General features: G+C 39.4%; 3 protein-coding genes across 4 annotated transcripts; 1 reads left to right on the top strand and 2 right to left on the bottom strand.

The window, feature by feature from the left end:
* LOC18780546 (hemK methyltransferase family member 2) lies at window positions 121–2,023 on the bottom strand. 2 transcript variants are annotated; one of them, XM_007212602.2, is made up of 3 exons: window positions 1,794–2,023; window positions 1,337–1,420; window positions 121–1,221 (listed from the first exon to the last, which is right to left on the bottom strand). In XM_007212602.2, the coding sequence occupies exon 3, from the start codon at window positions 1,207–1,209 to the stop codon at window positions 451–453; it is 759 nt and encodes a 252-aa protein (XP_007212664.1). In that variant the 5' UTR covers window positions 1,210–1,221; window positions 1,337–1,420; window positions 1,794–2,023; the 3' UTR covers window positions 121–450. The 2 variants fall into 2 exon arrangements, with proteins under 2 accessions (XP_007212664.1, XP_020416862.1); XM_020561273.1 differs by having other exon boundaries at window positions 1,332–1,420; window positions 1,794–1,910.
* LOC18779414 (pre-mRNA-splicing factor ATP-dependent RNA helicase DEAH7) lies at window positions 2,930–6,553 on the top strand. Its single transcript, XM_020561271.1, has one exon. It carries the CDS (start codon window positions 2,955–2,957, stop codon window positions 6,360–6,362), a length of 3,408 nt encoding a protein of 1,135 aa, XP_020416860.1. The 5' UTR covers window positions 2,930–2,954; the 3' UTR covers window positions 6,363–6,553.
* Window positions 7,642–12,130, bottom strand: LOC18781337 (leucine-rich repeat receptor-like serine/threonine-protein kinase BAM3). Its single transcript, XM_007214505.2, has 2 exons — window positions 9,297–12,130; window positions 7,642–8,380 (listed from the first exon to the last, which is right to left on the bottom strand). Exons 1-2 carry the CDS (start codon window positions 11,917–11,919, stop codon window positions 8,043–8,045), a joined length of 2,961 nt encoding a protein of 986 aa, XP_007214567.1. The 5' UTR covers window positions 11,920–12,130; the 3' UTR covers window positions 7,642–8,042.

A 14,711-nucleotide genomic window follows, 5' to 3' on the forward strand; every position in this document is an offset into this window, starting at 1 on the left:
CTGGCATTCCCACACTTCTTGTGTAGAAAGAATCATCAGTAAAACTTCAAGCATCACACAATAATTATTTCATATGTCCAATATAATAAAATGGCATTAGAACAAGATCTTCATTAACAATTTTGATCAAATTTGTGCTATTACTGATAAGCGTAGAAATTGTAAAAACTCGAAGAAAGACAAATTCTAAATGATGAAATGTAGATTACTGTTGCTAAGAATTACAAGCAGAGTAATAAGAAAAAAAATAAATCCAGTATTTGCAAGTTTTCATGCAAAGAATGAACTTTCATATAAGCAAATCCCAGGACAGCACCGAATAATTCAATGGTGTGCATCTGACATTCCAACAATGGTTTCCAAAAGTCAGAAGAAGATGAGAACAAAAACCATTTATCTATCATGTACACGCTCGAAAACTAGTTTTTTTGCCGCTTGGCTATCCATTAGCTACTGTTGTTTGTTACTGCCTCTAAGAAACGGCATTATATGGAACTGAGAGAGCAAAGACTCCATGACCCTCGAAGAAACTGTTTTATTTGCTACCATTCCCTTTGCCTCCAGTTGAGAATCAAAATCCCGCCAGAACTTGATGATTTGTAGATTTTCTTCTTCTGTCAATCTCTGGACAATGATTCTGGAAGCATAGCCCTTTTCTTTCATTTGAAGGCATATCTCTGAGGGATTGTTTTCTGTAAGAGTGACCATGTACAACCAGCCCTTCTCCGACAAAAGATTGTCAGCAACAGGCAGTATCTTATCAATCACGCTCCGGCCATTCTCCCCTCCGGCCCATGCAGAGGCAATTCCTTCATGACCCACTTCATCTTCAGGGGTCGGCACATAAGGCGGATTCACAACTATAACATCAACCAATCCTGCTAGACGCTTCTCGAGTCCTGATGCAATGTTAGTGGTTATCAACTCTGCATGAACCCCATGTGCTTCTAATGTCTCACGAGCCACCCTCACTGCATGGGGGTTGATATCAGTTGCAATATAGTGCGCCTCCTGGCCAACAATAAGAGCTAGAGAAGTAATTACATAGCCACTACCACAGCCCAGTTCCAGGCACAATGTTGGTTGATGCTCTAACAGGTTCTTTCGATCCGCTAAAAGAGCATCTACTAGAGCAAATGAATCATCACATGGTTCATAAACCTCTGGATGAGAGCTTACAAGGCGGATTTGGGCGATTCTAGAGGACATCTTGTATGGGACCTATCATAACAAAGTAGTTTCCAGGAAGAGAGAGTAAAGATTGATGTGATTCCAACAACCAAAACCAAAATCCACGAGCATGATTATTGGAACAAATGCTAAAACCCCACCTTACCTGTCCATTACTCCATTGCTTCCCTTGGTTGGTAGTTTGGACAGAAATCAAAGAATCTTTTTTGGGTTCCAGCTCTAGGTAGCTCTGGTGTGTGCCAAAGAAGCAAAACACACAAAATTAGCTTCACCACGGAACAAAATGGGCAGCAACTCATAGTATTTGAACACTCTAAATAATCATGGTACACTTCCAGTCTCAGCAATAATACTTCAAAGTATGATACTTAACAAAATCTGAATTTTATAATAACCTAAGAACAAACTCAAATGTTCAATGAGTAAATGAGTGAAGGGACGAATCCCTCAAGAAATCCAAAATTCAGATTCAAAATAAAGTACAATGACGCAGTGATTTAGTAGTTGATATAAGAAATTGCACTACGAAATAAGTGATTGATAGAAAGGAGACATCTTTAATAGAAAAGCCCAAAAGAAATAAATTAAACAAAAGTCAGTACCTTGAGAAATCAAACAACAAGAACTGATTCGTGGGTTTCTTCTTCCCTTTCTTGCTTTGAAATCTTTTTAGGGTTATTGGAGTTTGTTTATTCCGTCTAGGTGAAAGCGGGAACTGGAGTTTGCAGCCGACTAGAGTGGAGAAGATGAAGCGTTAAAAGCCAAAACTCGGAATAATGCGGAGGGAACAGGAAGGGCACATGCGCTCCGGGTACAGCTGATTCTCCCTCTGAACTGGCCTATGTTTTCACCATTTGGGCTGTGCTATCCCAAAGGCCCAAAGATTTTATTTATTTCTCCCAAGTCCTTGCAACAAAATGAAATTTCAATTGGTGTGTGTTGGGACGCACACAGCTTTTGAAGATCCAAACCATCCATCAATTTCAATACCACATACCCCTGCTTAGCTCTCTCTCTCTCTCTCTCTCTCTCTCTCTCTCTGTCTCTCTCTCTCTCTCTCGCTTCAAAATTAGGTTTTTTTTTCCTTATATATCTCTATTGTCACCCCCAAATTTTGCACTAAATTATATAACAACCACTTTGATAGTCGAATTCTCCCTCCTAGTTTCTGAAACCCAGAGCTTTGGGTTTGGTTGGAAAGTCTCTGACTTTGCAGGTTTTTCTGAAGGTTTAATGGGTTTTCTTCGTTCCCATTTGATTTGTTGACTTTTAGATTGAGAATTTAATTAGAAGGCGTTAAAATTGAAACATATTAAATTTTATGCATAGATTTTCGATAGTGTTTAGCTTCCTTTAACATCCCTCAAAAGAAAAAGTCCTTTAGCAGCAGTAGAAGTTGACGTGTATTTAAATAGCCCTAGAAACAGAGAAAAGTTTGAAAAGTTTGAACTTTGGCAATTTGAGTCTGCCTGCATCTGCCCATCAAAGAGACGAAGAGAAGCAACAGCTGCCCATCTCAAAGTTCAATTCAAAAAAGCCCTTGTCTTTGACCAAGGTAAAAAAGTCTTTGCCTTTGTCTTTGCTTCTTTACGTTTCCGTCTGTGGGAAAGTTGAGTAATTTTTCTCAAATTCTGTTTCCTAAGCTTTCCCAATTTTTTGGGTTGCAAGATATAAGGCAAAAACAATTTCCTTACTGTAGAATTGTGTTTTGTGATTTTCTTTTGGAAACAAGGGGAGAGAAGAGAGAGTTTGTGATTGAATTCATGGACAAGACGAAGGTAACAATGGAACCCAAGAAGAGTGGTGGTGCTGGGGCATTTTATGTTCCTGGGAATGATAGAGTTTTTTATAAGCCTCCTGAGAAGAAATCTCCTTTGGGTTTACATGTCTTTGCTAATGCTAATGCAAAACGGGAAGGCCATATAAGTGAGAGAATAGATAAGCAACATGATAGTAGTGATTATGGTAAGGATTATTATCATCAAAGGAAATCCGGTGGACGATATGAACAAGACCAATGTGGCGGAGGATATGGAAGAAAGCGGAGTAGATGTGAAGGTTCAATGAGGAAACATGACAGATCATCTGATTGGGATGATGGGAGATTGGGATGGCAAGATACCCCGCAGCATTCTAGTTACTCTAATGCTAGTAAGCGCCATCAAGCCGGTTCTGCTGCTTCTCCATGGGATTTCTCGCCAGTTGAAATTCCTTCTGGATACTCAATCAAATCTTCAAGTTCGAAACATGGCGCAGGTTCCCATAAACTTACCATTTATTCAGAAAATTCAGAGTCATTCAAGGACGGAGAAGGTGATAAGACTGATTTGGATGAAGAACACAAATACGAAATTAGAGAAATCATGCGTCAAGAGATAGATTACAATTCTGACGTTGCATGGTATGATAGAGAAGAAGGAAATGCAATGTTTGATACAACTGATAGCTCATCTTTGTTTTATGGAAATGATGCTTATTTTCAGAAGAAGGAAGCAGAGTTGGCAAAAAGATTGCTTCGAAGAGATGGCACTAAGATGAATGTTGCTCGGAGCAGAAAAATGTCTCAGCTCAATGCTGATAATGCTCGGTGGGAAGATAGTCAACTTTCACGATCTGGTGCTGTTGGTGCGACTAAGGCACAGACTGAGATTGATGATGAAGAAGAACACAAAGTTACTCTTCTTGTGCATGATACAAATTTAAAGCCTCCTTTCCTGAATGACAGTGCTGTTTTTACCAAGCAAACAGAGCCAGTAATGCCAATAAAGGATCCCACGTCTGATATGGCTATAATTTCACGCAAAGGGTCTGCTCTAGTTAGAAGAATCCATGAGAAGCAAAATTTGAATAAATCTCGTCAACGGTTTTGGGAGCTTGCAGGTTCCAAACTAGGTGAAATCCTTGGTGTTGAGAAAACAGCAGAGCAGATTGGCACAGATACTGCTGCCACAGGTACAGATGGTGAAATTGATTTCAAAGAAGATGCAAAGTTTAAGCAGCATATGAAGAATGAGGAGGCTGTGAGTGAATTTGCAAAGTCAAAAACCATCTCACAGCAACGGCAGTGTTTGCCCATATATTCTGTGAGAGAGGAATTACTACAGGTAATTCGAGAAAATCAAGTTATTGTTGTTGTTGGAGAAACTGGTTCTGGAAAGACAACTCAACTGACACAATATCTGCATGAAGATGGATACACCGTAAATGGTATAGTAGCTTGCACCCAACCAAGGCGTGTGGCAGCCATGAGTGTTGCAAAAAGAGTTAGTGAAGAGATGGAGACTGAGCTTGGCGAGAAAGTCGGTTATACTATTCGTTTTGAGGATGTGACTGGACCGAATACCATAATTAAGTACATGACTGATGGAGTACTTATGCATGAAACACTTAGAGATTCTGATCTTGACAAGTATCGCGTAGTTGTGATGGACGAAGCCCATGAAAGGTCACTAAACACAGATGTGCTTCTTGGGATTTTGAAAAAAGTGGTTGCCCAACGTCGTGATTTTAAGCTCATTGTGACATCTGCGACACTAGATGCTCAGAAATTCCAGACTTTTTTTGGAAGTGCACCGATTTTTGAAATTCCTGGAAGAACATTTCCTGTAACTATCAACTACAATGAAACCCCATGTGAAGATTATGTTGAAGCTGCAGTGAAGAAGGCCATAACTATTCACATCACCAGCACTCACGGTGATATCCTGATCTTCATGACCGGCCAAGATGAGATTGAGGCAGCTTGTTATGCCCTCTCAGAGCGGATGGAACAACTTATCTCCACCTCGAAGAAACGGGTGCCAAAACTCTTGATACTCCCTATATATTCACAGTTGCCTGCTGACTTGCAAGCAAAGATATTCCAAAAAGCTGAAGATGGGGTTCGTAAATGCATTGTAGCAACCAACATTGCTGAGACATCTTTGACTGTAGATGGAATCCTGTATGTCATTGACACGGGTTATTGTAAAATGAAAGTATACAACCCCAAAATGTGTATGGATGCTCTTCAAGTATTTCCTATTAGTCAGACTGCTGCCAACCAACGTGCTGGGCGTGCTGGCAGAACTGAGCCTGGAACATGTTATCGGCTGTACACAAAGAATGCATACCGAAATGAAATGCTGCCTAATCCTGTGCCAGAGATTCAGAGGACCAACCTTGGGTATGTGATCTTGTTGCTCAAATCTCTTCAGGTTGATAACTTGCTAGATTTTGATTTCATGGACCCACCTCCCAAGGATAATATTCTCAATTCTATGTACCAGTTGTGGGTGTTGGGTGCTCTTAACAATCAGGGCCGCTTAACTGATCTGGGCTGGAAAATGGTACAGTTGCCATTGGACCCTCCACTTGCTAAGATGCTGTTGATGGGTGAAGAGATGGAATGCTTAGATGAGGTTTTGACGATTGTGTCCATGCTTTCGGTGCCGTCAGTATTTTTTAGGCCCAAAGATAGGGCAGAGGTGAGCGATGCTGCACGGGAGAAATTTTCCATCCCAGAGTCCGACCACTTAACACTGTATAATGTTTATCAGCAGTGGAAACAACAGCAGTATCGGGGAGACTGGTGCAATGACCATTTTTTGCATGTTAAAGGGTTGAGAAAGGCTAGAGAGGTGAGGACCCAGCTCCTAGAGATCCTGAAGACACTAAAAATCCCAATTTCATCCTGTGGGCCTGATACTGATATTGTGAAAAAAGCTATTTGCTCCGCATACTTTCACAATGCAGCAAGATTGAAGGGTGTGGTGGAGTATGTAAACTGCAGGACTGGGATGCCATGCCATTTACACCCGAGCAGTGCTCTTTATGGTATGGGATGCACTCCAGAGTATGTGGTTTATCATGAATTGATTTTGACAACAAAAGAGTATATGCAGTGTGCCACAGCAGTGGAGCCACAATGGTTGGCTGAGTTGGGACCCATGTTCTTCTATGTAAAGGAGTCAGATACGTCAATGTTGGAGCATAAGAAGACACGAAAGGAGGAGAAAACAGCTATGGAGGAGGAAATGGAGAATTTGAGAGAGGCTCAAGCAGAGGCAGAGAAAGAAAGCGAGCTGGAGAGGGAAAAGAGATCCAAGCAGCAACAGCAGCAGCGAATGTCAATGCCGGGTTTGCACCATGGCTCTTCTGCATATACGAGGCCAAAGAAACTTGGCTTGTAAATGTGAATCAATTTGTACATATGATTCAATCCTACTTTTCTGCAGGAAAACAGTGCTGTTAACACACACACACACACAAAGGAAGAACCTATTTATTCTTCATTGGAATCTTCTTATGCCTTTTTGTCCTCGCTTACGACTGCAGCCTTGACAACTCTATAAATCTCCTTAATGGAAGGAGCTATTTCTAATTTTCTGCATTATATCAAACTATACATAATTAGACTTCTATTCAGTTGCTATGCACACCACTTTCTAAATGTTTGGCCATATGACTCGTCTTTTCTTCTCCGGAGTTCAATGGATTTTCCGTTGTTATGATTTTGGGTTTTTGGCGATTTGGGCTGAATGTGGTTTCAAAGCGAGCAAGGATTCATAAACCCTTTGGCAAAGACACAAAAAGAAGAGACGAGAAGATCAAGTAGAGTCAAAGAGAGAGCAACAGCTGAACCCACCTCAATTTCAATCAGGGCATTCATAAATCCTTCGTCTTTGACCAAGGTAGAGACTCCTTAACTCGGCTTCAATCACCATCCCTCAACCCAAGTTTGCAGCTTTCTTTGTTTCTTTGCGTTTTCGTTTGTTTGCTTGTTTGTTTTTCCCTTTTAACCTTACGAATTCTTTAATGAAAAATAGCAAAATTGCGTAACCTAACTAGAAAGATGGTGACCTGTTGAATATGTGGAAAAATCAATTAATTTTGCTCTAATTTGTTTCCTAAAATTCCTCAATCTCCTTTTCCTTTTCCTTAGGTGCTATTCCTAATGTGACTAGGTTCTTTTGTTTAAATCCTACATAAAGTCATTAAGGTGTGTTAAATAAGGAGAATGATTTGGGAAAAGCTCAAATCGCGGTAGACCGTAGTCTAGAAATCACAAGTAGTACTGAGAATGTTATTTTTGTTGGTTCCTACAGCTGTTGTTGCAGCTTGGATCTTCACAAACTTTGTCTGCAACTTAATATTATATATGATATGGTCTGTTCTAAAAGATTTCATTTTTTTTTTTTTACCCCTATTCACTTCCTAAGTTGCTATTACTGTGACATGTTGGTAAGGAAATTGACTGGAGTAATAACAAGAAGGGGTTTAGGGTTTAGCAGAGTCCTTACAGGTTACAACAAACTCTAAGAAGAAGAAGAAAAGACTGATCAGACTCTGAAATGCATTGGTTTGTAAATGGCAGGCTTCCTGCCCCACATAGTGTGTTCCTCAATTTAACCTCGTCAAATTTAGCAAATCACAAGAGTACAAACCAATAAGTACAAAATCTAAACAGTATAAAAAAGGAAACCTCACATCATTTGGTCATAAGTTTATGATGATGACACAATAATACAAACGAACCATTACCAATATCACTTTTACAGTGCGCTTCACCACTTCACTTTTGCATGCCATTGATGACCAGAACAAAGCTAAGCTTGAATCTAACAAATACACCAACAGTAGGGCAAAGATGCTATCTTAACCAGGCATAAAAGAGACCCCAAATATAATTAAAAAAAGAAGCATAAAATCTTGTTATATACTATGGCCCCAGCTAGCTACTGCTATACCATTAATCAACCATTCTCGCAACTTGATCTAAAAAATCATCTGTTATTATACATGTCCATGACTTTTCTTTTCTCTTTTTTTGGTTTCTGGGTCACCAAAATGTTGCTCCATGAAGCCATTCTTCATTGCATGTGAAATGTGTTTGGTTGTTTTGCCTGTGCAAGCATTTGAACAACTTCTCTCATGGTTGGTCTCTCCACGCTCTGCTCTTGAACACATAAAACTGCTACAAAAAACACCTGCATTGCTTCATCCAATGGAACGCTGTCTAGCCGTTTATCTAGGATCTTTATCACCCCTTCTTTGAGTAAGTTGGTCTGTATTTTGGTCCACTGAACAATGTCAAGACCCTCTTCTCCAAAACCACCAACTGGCCTTCTTCCTGTAATGAGCTCCAATAGCACCACCCCAAAGCTATACACATCACTTTTCTCATCAACTCTCAATGTGTAGGCATACTCTGTTCCATGAGGTAAAGTAAAATATTTAGCTCATTGAAAACTTCCATAGTATAAAATAAAGGGGTGAGAAAATTGAAATTGATTTGTTAGATTTGAGTAAAACTACATGACATGTCCACTGTTTTAATATATTTTTTTTACTCCTCCCACAGCACAGTAAAGGCTAAAGCAATAGCCTGTGTGTGTAAAAGGAAAAGGTAATTGGGGTTTTTGCCTTATTCTTTACAGATGTCTCCCCCTTTCTAGGGTTTAGGGAAAGTAAAGCTTAGATCCCAATCAAGATTCTTAATGGGTATATGCTCCGCTCTGGAGTTATGTGGATTTTGTTCTTTCTGTGATTTTGGGTTCAATGGGTTTTGGTCAAAAAGGTTGGTTTGTGATTGGGCTGAACCAACATGGCTTTTTTTTATTTATGGTTTCAAGACATGCAAAAGCTCATACCCCATTACTGTGTGTAGAGCAATATAAAAAGCAAAAGGAGAAATTCCTATGTCAGTGGAGCCTTTTCCCTTCTGGGAATCCATATGGAACTACTAGTTACTTCTTTGGTCCAAAGTAATGTATATGCCAGAATTTATGCAGATGCAAAAAAACAAGTATTTTCTATTAATCTGTTCTCTGTTTGGATACCAAGTTGAACAAAACAAATCAAAATTTTGAACTAATCATGCAACCTGGTATTATTGAAGGTGGCTGACTTATTTCACTAAGTCAGAGGAGACATATGGAATATGCTTAATTACTTTATCTAATTGCTGCATCAAGTAGGTCTTTTGAGCTAAATGGACCTACTTAGCCTATTGTCTCCCTATTCAATTCAATGAAGTAAATTACACTTAATAAATGTCTCAAATTAGTATAGTAACTTAATAAATGTCTCAAATTAATATAGTATCTATGTGGTAAAAGAAGTACCTGGAGCAATATAGCCATATGAGCCAGCAATTGCAGACATGCATTCTGATGTTCCAGTGTCTTGCAAGAACTTGGCAAGCCCAAAATCTGCTACATGAGCCTCAAAATCTGAGTTTAGCAGAATGTTGTTGGACTTAACATCCCTGTGAAGAATCAGAGGGGAACAATCATGGTGCAAGTAACAAAGGCCTTTTGCTGCTTCTATGGCTATGTTCACCCTAGTCTCCCACTTAAGATATCCTCCTCTTTTCCCATGCAAAACTTCACCTAAACTTCCATTTGGCATGTACTCATAGACAAGCAGATTGGTCTCTTTATTTGAACAAAATGCTAGCAATCTGACAATGTTTCGGTGTCGGATTTTACCAAGCGTCTGAATTTCTGCAGAGAGACCATTATCATGAGAAGAGCCTTTGTTAATGCCCAAAAGCTTCTTCACAGCTACTTGCTCTCCACTGGACATTGTTCCTCTATAGACAATCCCAGCTCCACCTCTCCCTATAACATTGTTTTCCTTTATGCACTCTAAAATGTCTTCACTTCCAAATTCTAGCTTTTGGAATGCTGTGAGCTTCCATGAGTTCGATTTTTTCCTCACCTTTCTGGTCTTCATGATTGCAAGGGTTGCAAACACAAATGAACATAGCAAGAGTCCTAGAGCAAAGACAAGCTTGAACTTCCCGAGGACTTGCGACCTGGTGCCGTTTTGATTGTGATCCTCTGATGGCGAGCTTGAAGAGTAGTGGCATGGCTTTTCAGAAGAGTCACAGAGCTCAGGGTTGCCTACAAAGGAGGTGGAGTTAAAGAACAAGTATTGTCCTGTTTGTGGTATTGAACCAGAGAAGCTATTGTGGGAAAAATCAGCAGAGGTTAGGCTCTTCATGGACCCAAGTTCCTTTGGCAGGCTCTGGTTTAAGTGGTTCCAAGAGACGTTGAAGTAATTCAATATGTGAATTTGAACAATCTGAACTGGGATTGGACCCGTGAGTTGGTTTTGGCTCAAATCTAAATAAGTTAGTGAGAGACAATTTCCAACTTCCAGAGGGATTCTGCCAGAAAAATTGTTTCTGCTAAAATCCAACTTGAGAACATTTACCAACCGGCCTATGTCAGATGGAATTTCTCCGGTAAACTGGTTTCCACTTAATAGAAGATTCTGCAAGCTAGAGAAATTTCCAATAGAAGTAGGAAGTGGCCCCGATAAGCGATTGCTTGACAGATTTAGCTGGCTAAGTTTGGAGGGTACCTTGCTTGCTTCCTCCAGGAGCTGTCCAGTAAGATAATTGTTCTGTAGCTCTACAAGTGAGAGCTCTGGCAAGTAAAGAAACCCCTGTGGTATTGATCCGGTCAGATAGTTCTGCCCCATTCGCACTCTTACGAGAGTGTCACATTTACCAAGATCATCTGGCAGAGCTCCAAAGAGAAAATTGTTGAGCAGAATTAAGATCTTCAGCCTTCTTCCAAAGCAAAGAGATTTTGGGACCACCCCAGTGAGCTTATTACTTGACAGATCAAGATCAATCAATTTACCATTCTGGCCAAGCTTTGAAGGAATTGCTCCAGTGAAATTGTTATGCCACAGCTTCAAGACTTCCAACTTGGGCAGCTCTGCAATGGCATGAGGAATCTCCCCATGAAACTTGTTGATGAACAGGTTCAAGAGGGTAAGCTTGCGGAGCGCAGAGAACTCAGCAGGGATATCTCCTGTTAATGCATTGTTTGAAAGATCAAGAGACCTCAAGCTACTCAAGTTTCCCAGTTGAGCTGGAATGGAACCACTAAGCTGATTTGTTTGCAGGAACAAAGTGTCCAGCTGTTTTAGATTTCCCAGCTCTGGAGGGATTGGTCCCTCCAAGCCACAATTTGCAAGGTCTAAATGGAACAGATTGATCAGCTTACCGATCTCAGGTGGGATCCCGCCTTCGAACTCATTGTAGTAACCCAAGAAAAGCTGCTTGAGGTTAGTAAGATTACCAAGCTCACTTGGTATGAAACCACTCAGATCATTTCCTGCAACTGAAAGATAATTGAGCTGCACCATATTTCCATAACTTGGAGGGATATTTCCACTAAAGTAATTCCCGCCAAAGTCTAGGCGCTTCAGCTTGGGAATTTGAGTGACACCTAATGGCAGTGAGCCATTGAAATCATTGTTGTAAGCATCTAGCAATATGAGCTCCTTCAACTGAGCAAATTCCCAGCTCAAGTTTCCACTGAAGCCATTGTTGGATATGTTGAGGTATTGAAGCCTAGCTAGCTTGTGAATTTCGGGCGGAAAAATGCCTGAAAATCCATTTCCTGACACTGAAAGATTGACAAGGGTTCTCAGTTCTGTGATTGCAGGTGAAAGAGAACCGGAGAGATTGTAATTGGATATGTCCAATGAAACAACTGATATGTTCATGTTGTCACAGTGGATACCAGCCCAAGAGCAGATGAACATGTAGTTTGATACATTCCAGCTATTGAGAGAAGGATTTGAGGCTTCAAAAGATTGCTTGACAGAAACCAGGATTGAAGCCTGCCTTCTGAGAGACAGGTTATGTGAAGAAACAGAATGAACACAAGTGAGGAACACAAGAAGGGAGGAGAGGAAGACAAACTTCATTGCAGAACTGGCCATGGGAAGGTTTTTGGATTAGAGAAGAAGGGTTCTAGAGAAACCAACTCTTATTTTTGTTAAGCTGAAGAAAAGTAGCAACCATTTCATTCATATGCACTCTAATTTTACAGTGGACACCAGACAGATGGACAGGGAAAAGACCTTGGATGCTATAAATATGGAACTTTGCCTTGCAATTTTTTTTAAGCTCTCTCTGCCACAGTATATTTGGTTTCATCTTCCGACTTTATAAAAAGGAAAAGCAAAAGCAGCTCATGCATTTGCATATAAAGATTCATAACAACAGACCGTTTGATCAACCAATATTTAAAATCCCTTTACCTTTGGAGCTGAATGACACAATTGCCCTTGCTTTACTTTGCTTATTATTGAATCTGATTGAGAAGAAGAAAACATAAGTCAGAATATTCAAGACTTGAAGAGAGGTCCATGACCCAGCTGATAATTTAAAGTAGGGATCATAAGCAGGAAATCACTTCACCAACCTAACTCATAACCAAATTGATTAGGGGTCATAAAACTGATTAATCTGATAATACACATTCCTGTTCATATTATGCTTAAGCTATGATTTAACATGTAATATAGGCTTGATCCCAAAAACAAAACAAGACAATGATATTGTTCTAACTTTGTTACTGTGATTAAAACAATGAACTGATGGGATACTTTAACACTATGTGTATGTTGTGTACAAAGTAACTTCAGGAAAAGCTTTGACTTGTTCAAAATACACCAACTGTTCCTAAAATGTTGCTTGCTTATCAATAAAAGCTTGGATAAAATTTTAACTTCATTTGTGTGTTGCGTGGATCAAATTTGTACTTTTTATATATAAATATTTTATACAAGCGATATTGGGGGAATGGAGAATCGAACCTGGGACCTCAGATACAGGGAAAAATTCTCTTAATCGCTTAAGCTACGAGCTCCTTGCATCACATTTGTACTTAGATGGCTGCAAACAGGTTAATGACTATGAGACTGTCTTTTTTTAGTTGAATGATGATTAAGTATCAGCCAAAGAATGATATGATCAACTTGGGGGAGAAGCAGATAAAACTCCATGATTCTTTTCTTTGCTTTTAAAGTGGACACATGAATTGGGTTCTTTTAGACCATCTTCCTTGGTTATTTTGTTTGGAATAAGTACCAGTATTATTATACTGGAGGAGCCCCCTCCTCCTTCCCCTTTTACTTTAGACCGGAACGTGAAAAAAGAAAAAGCATATGGATTGATTTTGGAGATGTTGGGATTCATCACTTTAATAATCTCTGTCTTCTCTCTCTCTCTCTCTCTCTCTCTCTCTCTCTCTCTCTCTCTCTCTCTCTCTTTGTGGACCTGTTTGAATCTTTTTCATATTTTTATTTGGTCAATGAGTTAGGAGGACAAAGGACTCTCTAGGAGGAAGCATAATTATGAAGGCAATAAAGGCCAGGTTTGTGTTGGAATATGGCTATGGCATATTGGGAAGCTTATTTTACTGTTCCATTTTTTTCACCTGAAATCAAGGACTCTAGAGCTGATCTATACATAGAAATATATATACACAAAGTTGATGCCTCAAGTGGGATGAACACCAGAGGAAATTTCATAAGGTTGCTTTGGTTTTGAGCGACCATAATAATGGACAATGTCTCCATGGGACCATAAAGAGCAGAAAAGAGTCAAAAATGACATGTAAAATTGCTTTGCTTCAATCAAATGAAATGCTATTATAGTTCTGTTTTATTGATTTAAATATGAAAAAAGATAAGCACTCATTGATCTTCCCAAAATGGTGACCTGATCTCTGAGCTCATGTAATAAGGTGATTGTTCCATGCTTGTACACGTTTTTGATGATGTACTGGTTTATGCAACAATGGTCCATTATCATCATCATCAGCGGCGGAATCTTCCCTGCTAGTTGGTCCCTTTTAGCCACATTAATTATTATCTGGATCATTTGACTTCATAATGACCCTCTAAAGTCACCAAAATTCAACTCTCCAAGATGTTTGAACAATAATTTGGTATATATTCTCTCACACTTGTCTAATGGGAGAGGCATTTCCTTGAAAACGTTAGAAAACCACTAGCTAACACCCTTTCGAAAGTAGGGTTTGAGCTTCTAAACCTAAAACCCCATAGAATCAGAGCTCTGATACCATATTAGACAATCATTGATCCCAAAAAACTTAAACTGTTAAAGTTTGAAACTCATTATAAGGAGCATGAAAGTTGTTAGGTTTTTTTTTGAGTTTGAAGAGGATTGATGGGCACTAAAGAACTAGTCTACTACATGCAAATAGAGCACGAAGTTGATGACAAATTCTGATGGCTGCTTGACTCATTATAATAAGAAAGAAACAAAAACCGATTTGGGTTTGGTGGGGTGTCAATGAAGCAGCACTATGTTGCATGTTCCATGTATTTTGTTTTATTTTCCCTATTTAGATGAATTTTCTTTAGTTCGGCACCCAATCAATTTTATTATGGAAGATACCAAACAAATAAGAACATGACTTGAAAGAGGATATGGATGAATGAATGGTATTAGCATCACCAGATCTGCCTTTGAATCACCATATCTGTATAAAAGTGGCTTTATATTATATCATCTCTTTAACTTTAACCAAGAAACCAATGGGCTACCTCTTAAGTGCAATATATGGGTCGATATATTTGAGGATATCACCATCGCATGTAGTCTCACACCTAACTAGGTTTACATCTGCCATTTCTCTTCCACATGCTACACCTTTAATCCTAAATTACTAAACTAAAGTTTTCGTTTACCAAAATTGACT

The sequence above is a fragment of the Prunus persica genome, chromosome G4, assembly GCF_000346465.2.
Source record: "Prunus persica cultivar Lovell chromosome G4, Prunus_persica_NCBIv2, whole genome shotgun sequence".
Lineage (NCBI taxonomy): Eukaryota > Viridiplantae > Streptophyta > Magnoliopsida > Rosales > Rosaceae > Prunus > Prunus persica.

Bases quoted from the DNA above. Each gene is read 5' to 3' on its own strand.
- LOC18780546 (XM_007212602.2), bottom strand. From the start codon at position 1,209: ATGTCCTCTAGAATCGCCCAAATCCGCCTTGTAAGCTCTCATCCAGAG.
- LOC18779414 (XM_020561271.1), top strand. From the start codon at position 2,955: ATGGACAAGACGAAGGTAACAATGGAACCCAAGAAGAGTGGTGGTGCT.
- LOC18781337 (XM_007214505.2), bottom strand. From the start codon at position 11,919: ATGGCCAGTTCTGCAATGAAGTTTGTCTTCCTCTCCTCCCTTCTTGTG. The intron at 8,381-9,296 runs GTACTTCTTTTA...CTCATGGAACAG, and splicing joins ATATGGCTATATTGCTCCAG to AGTATGCCTACACATTGAGA.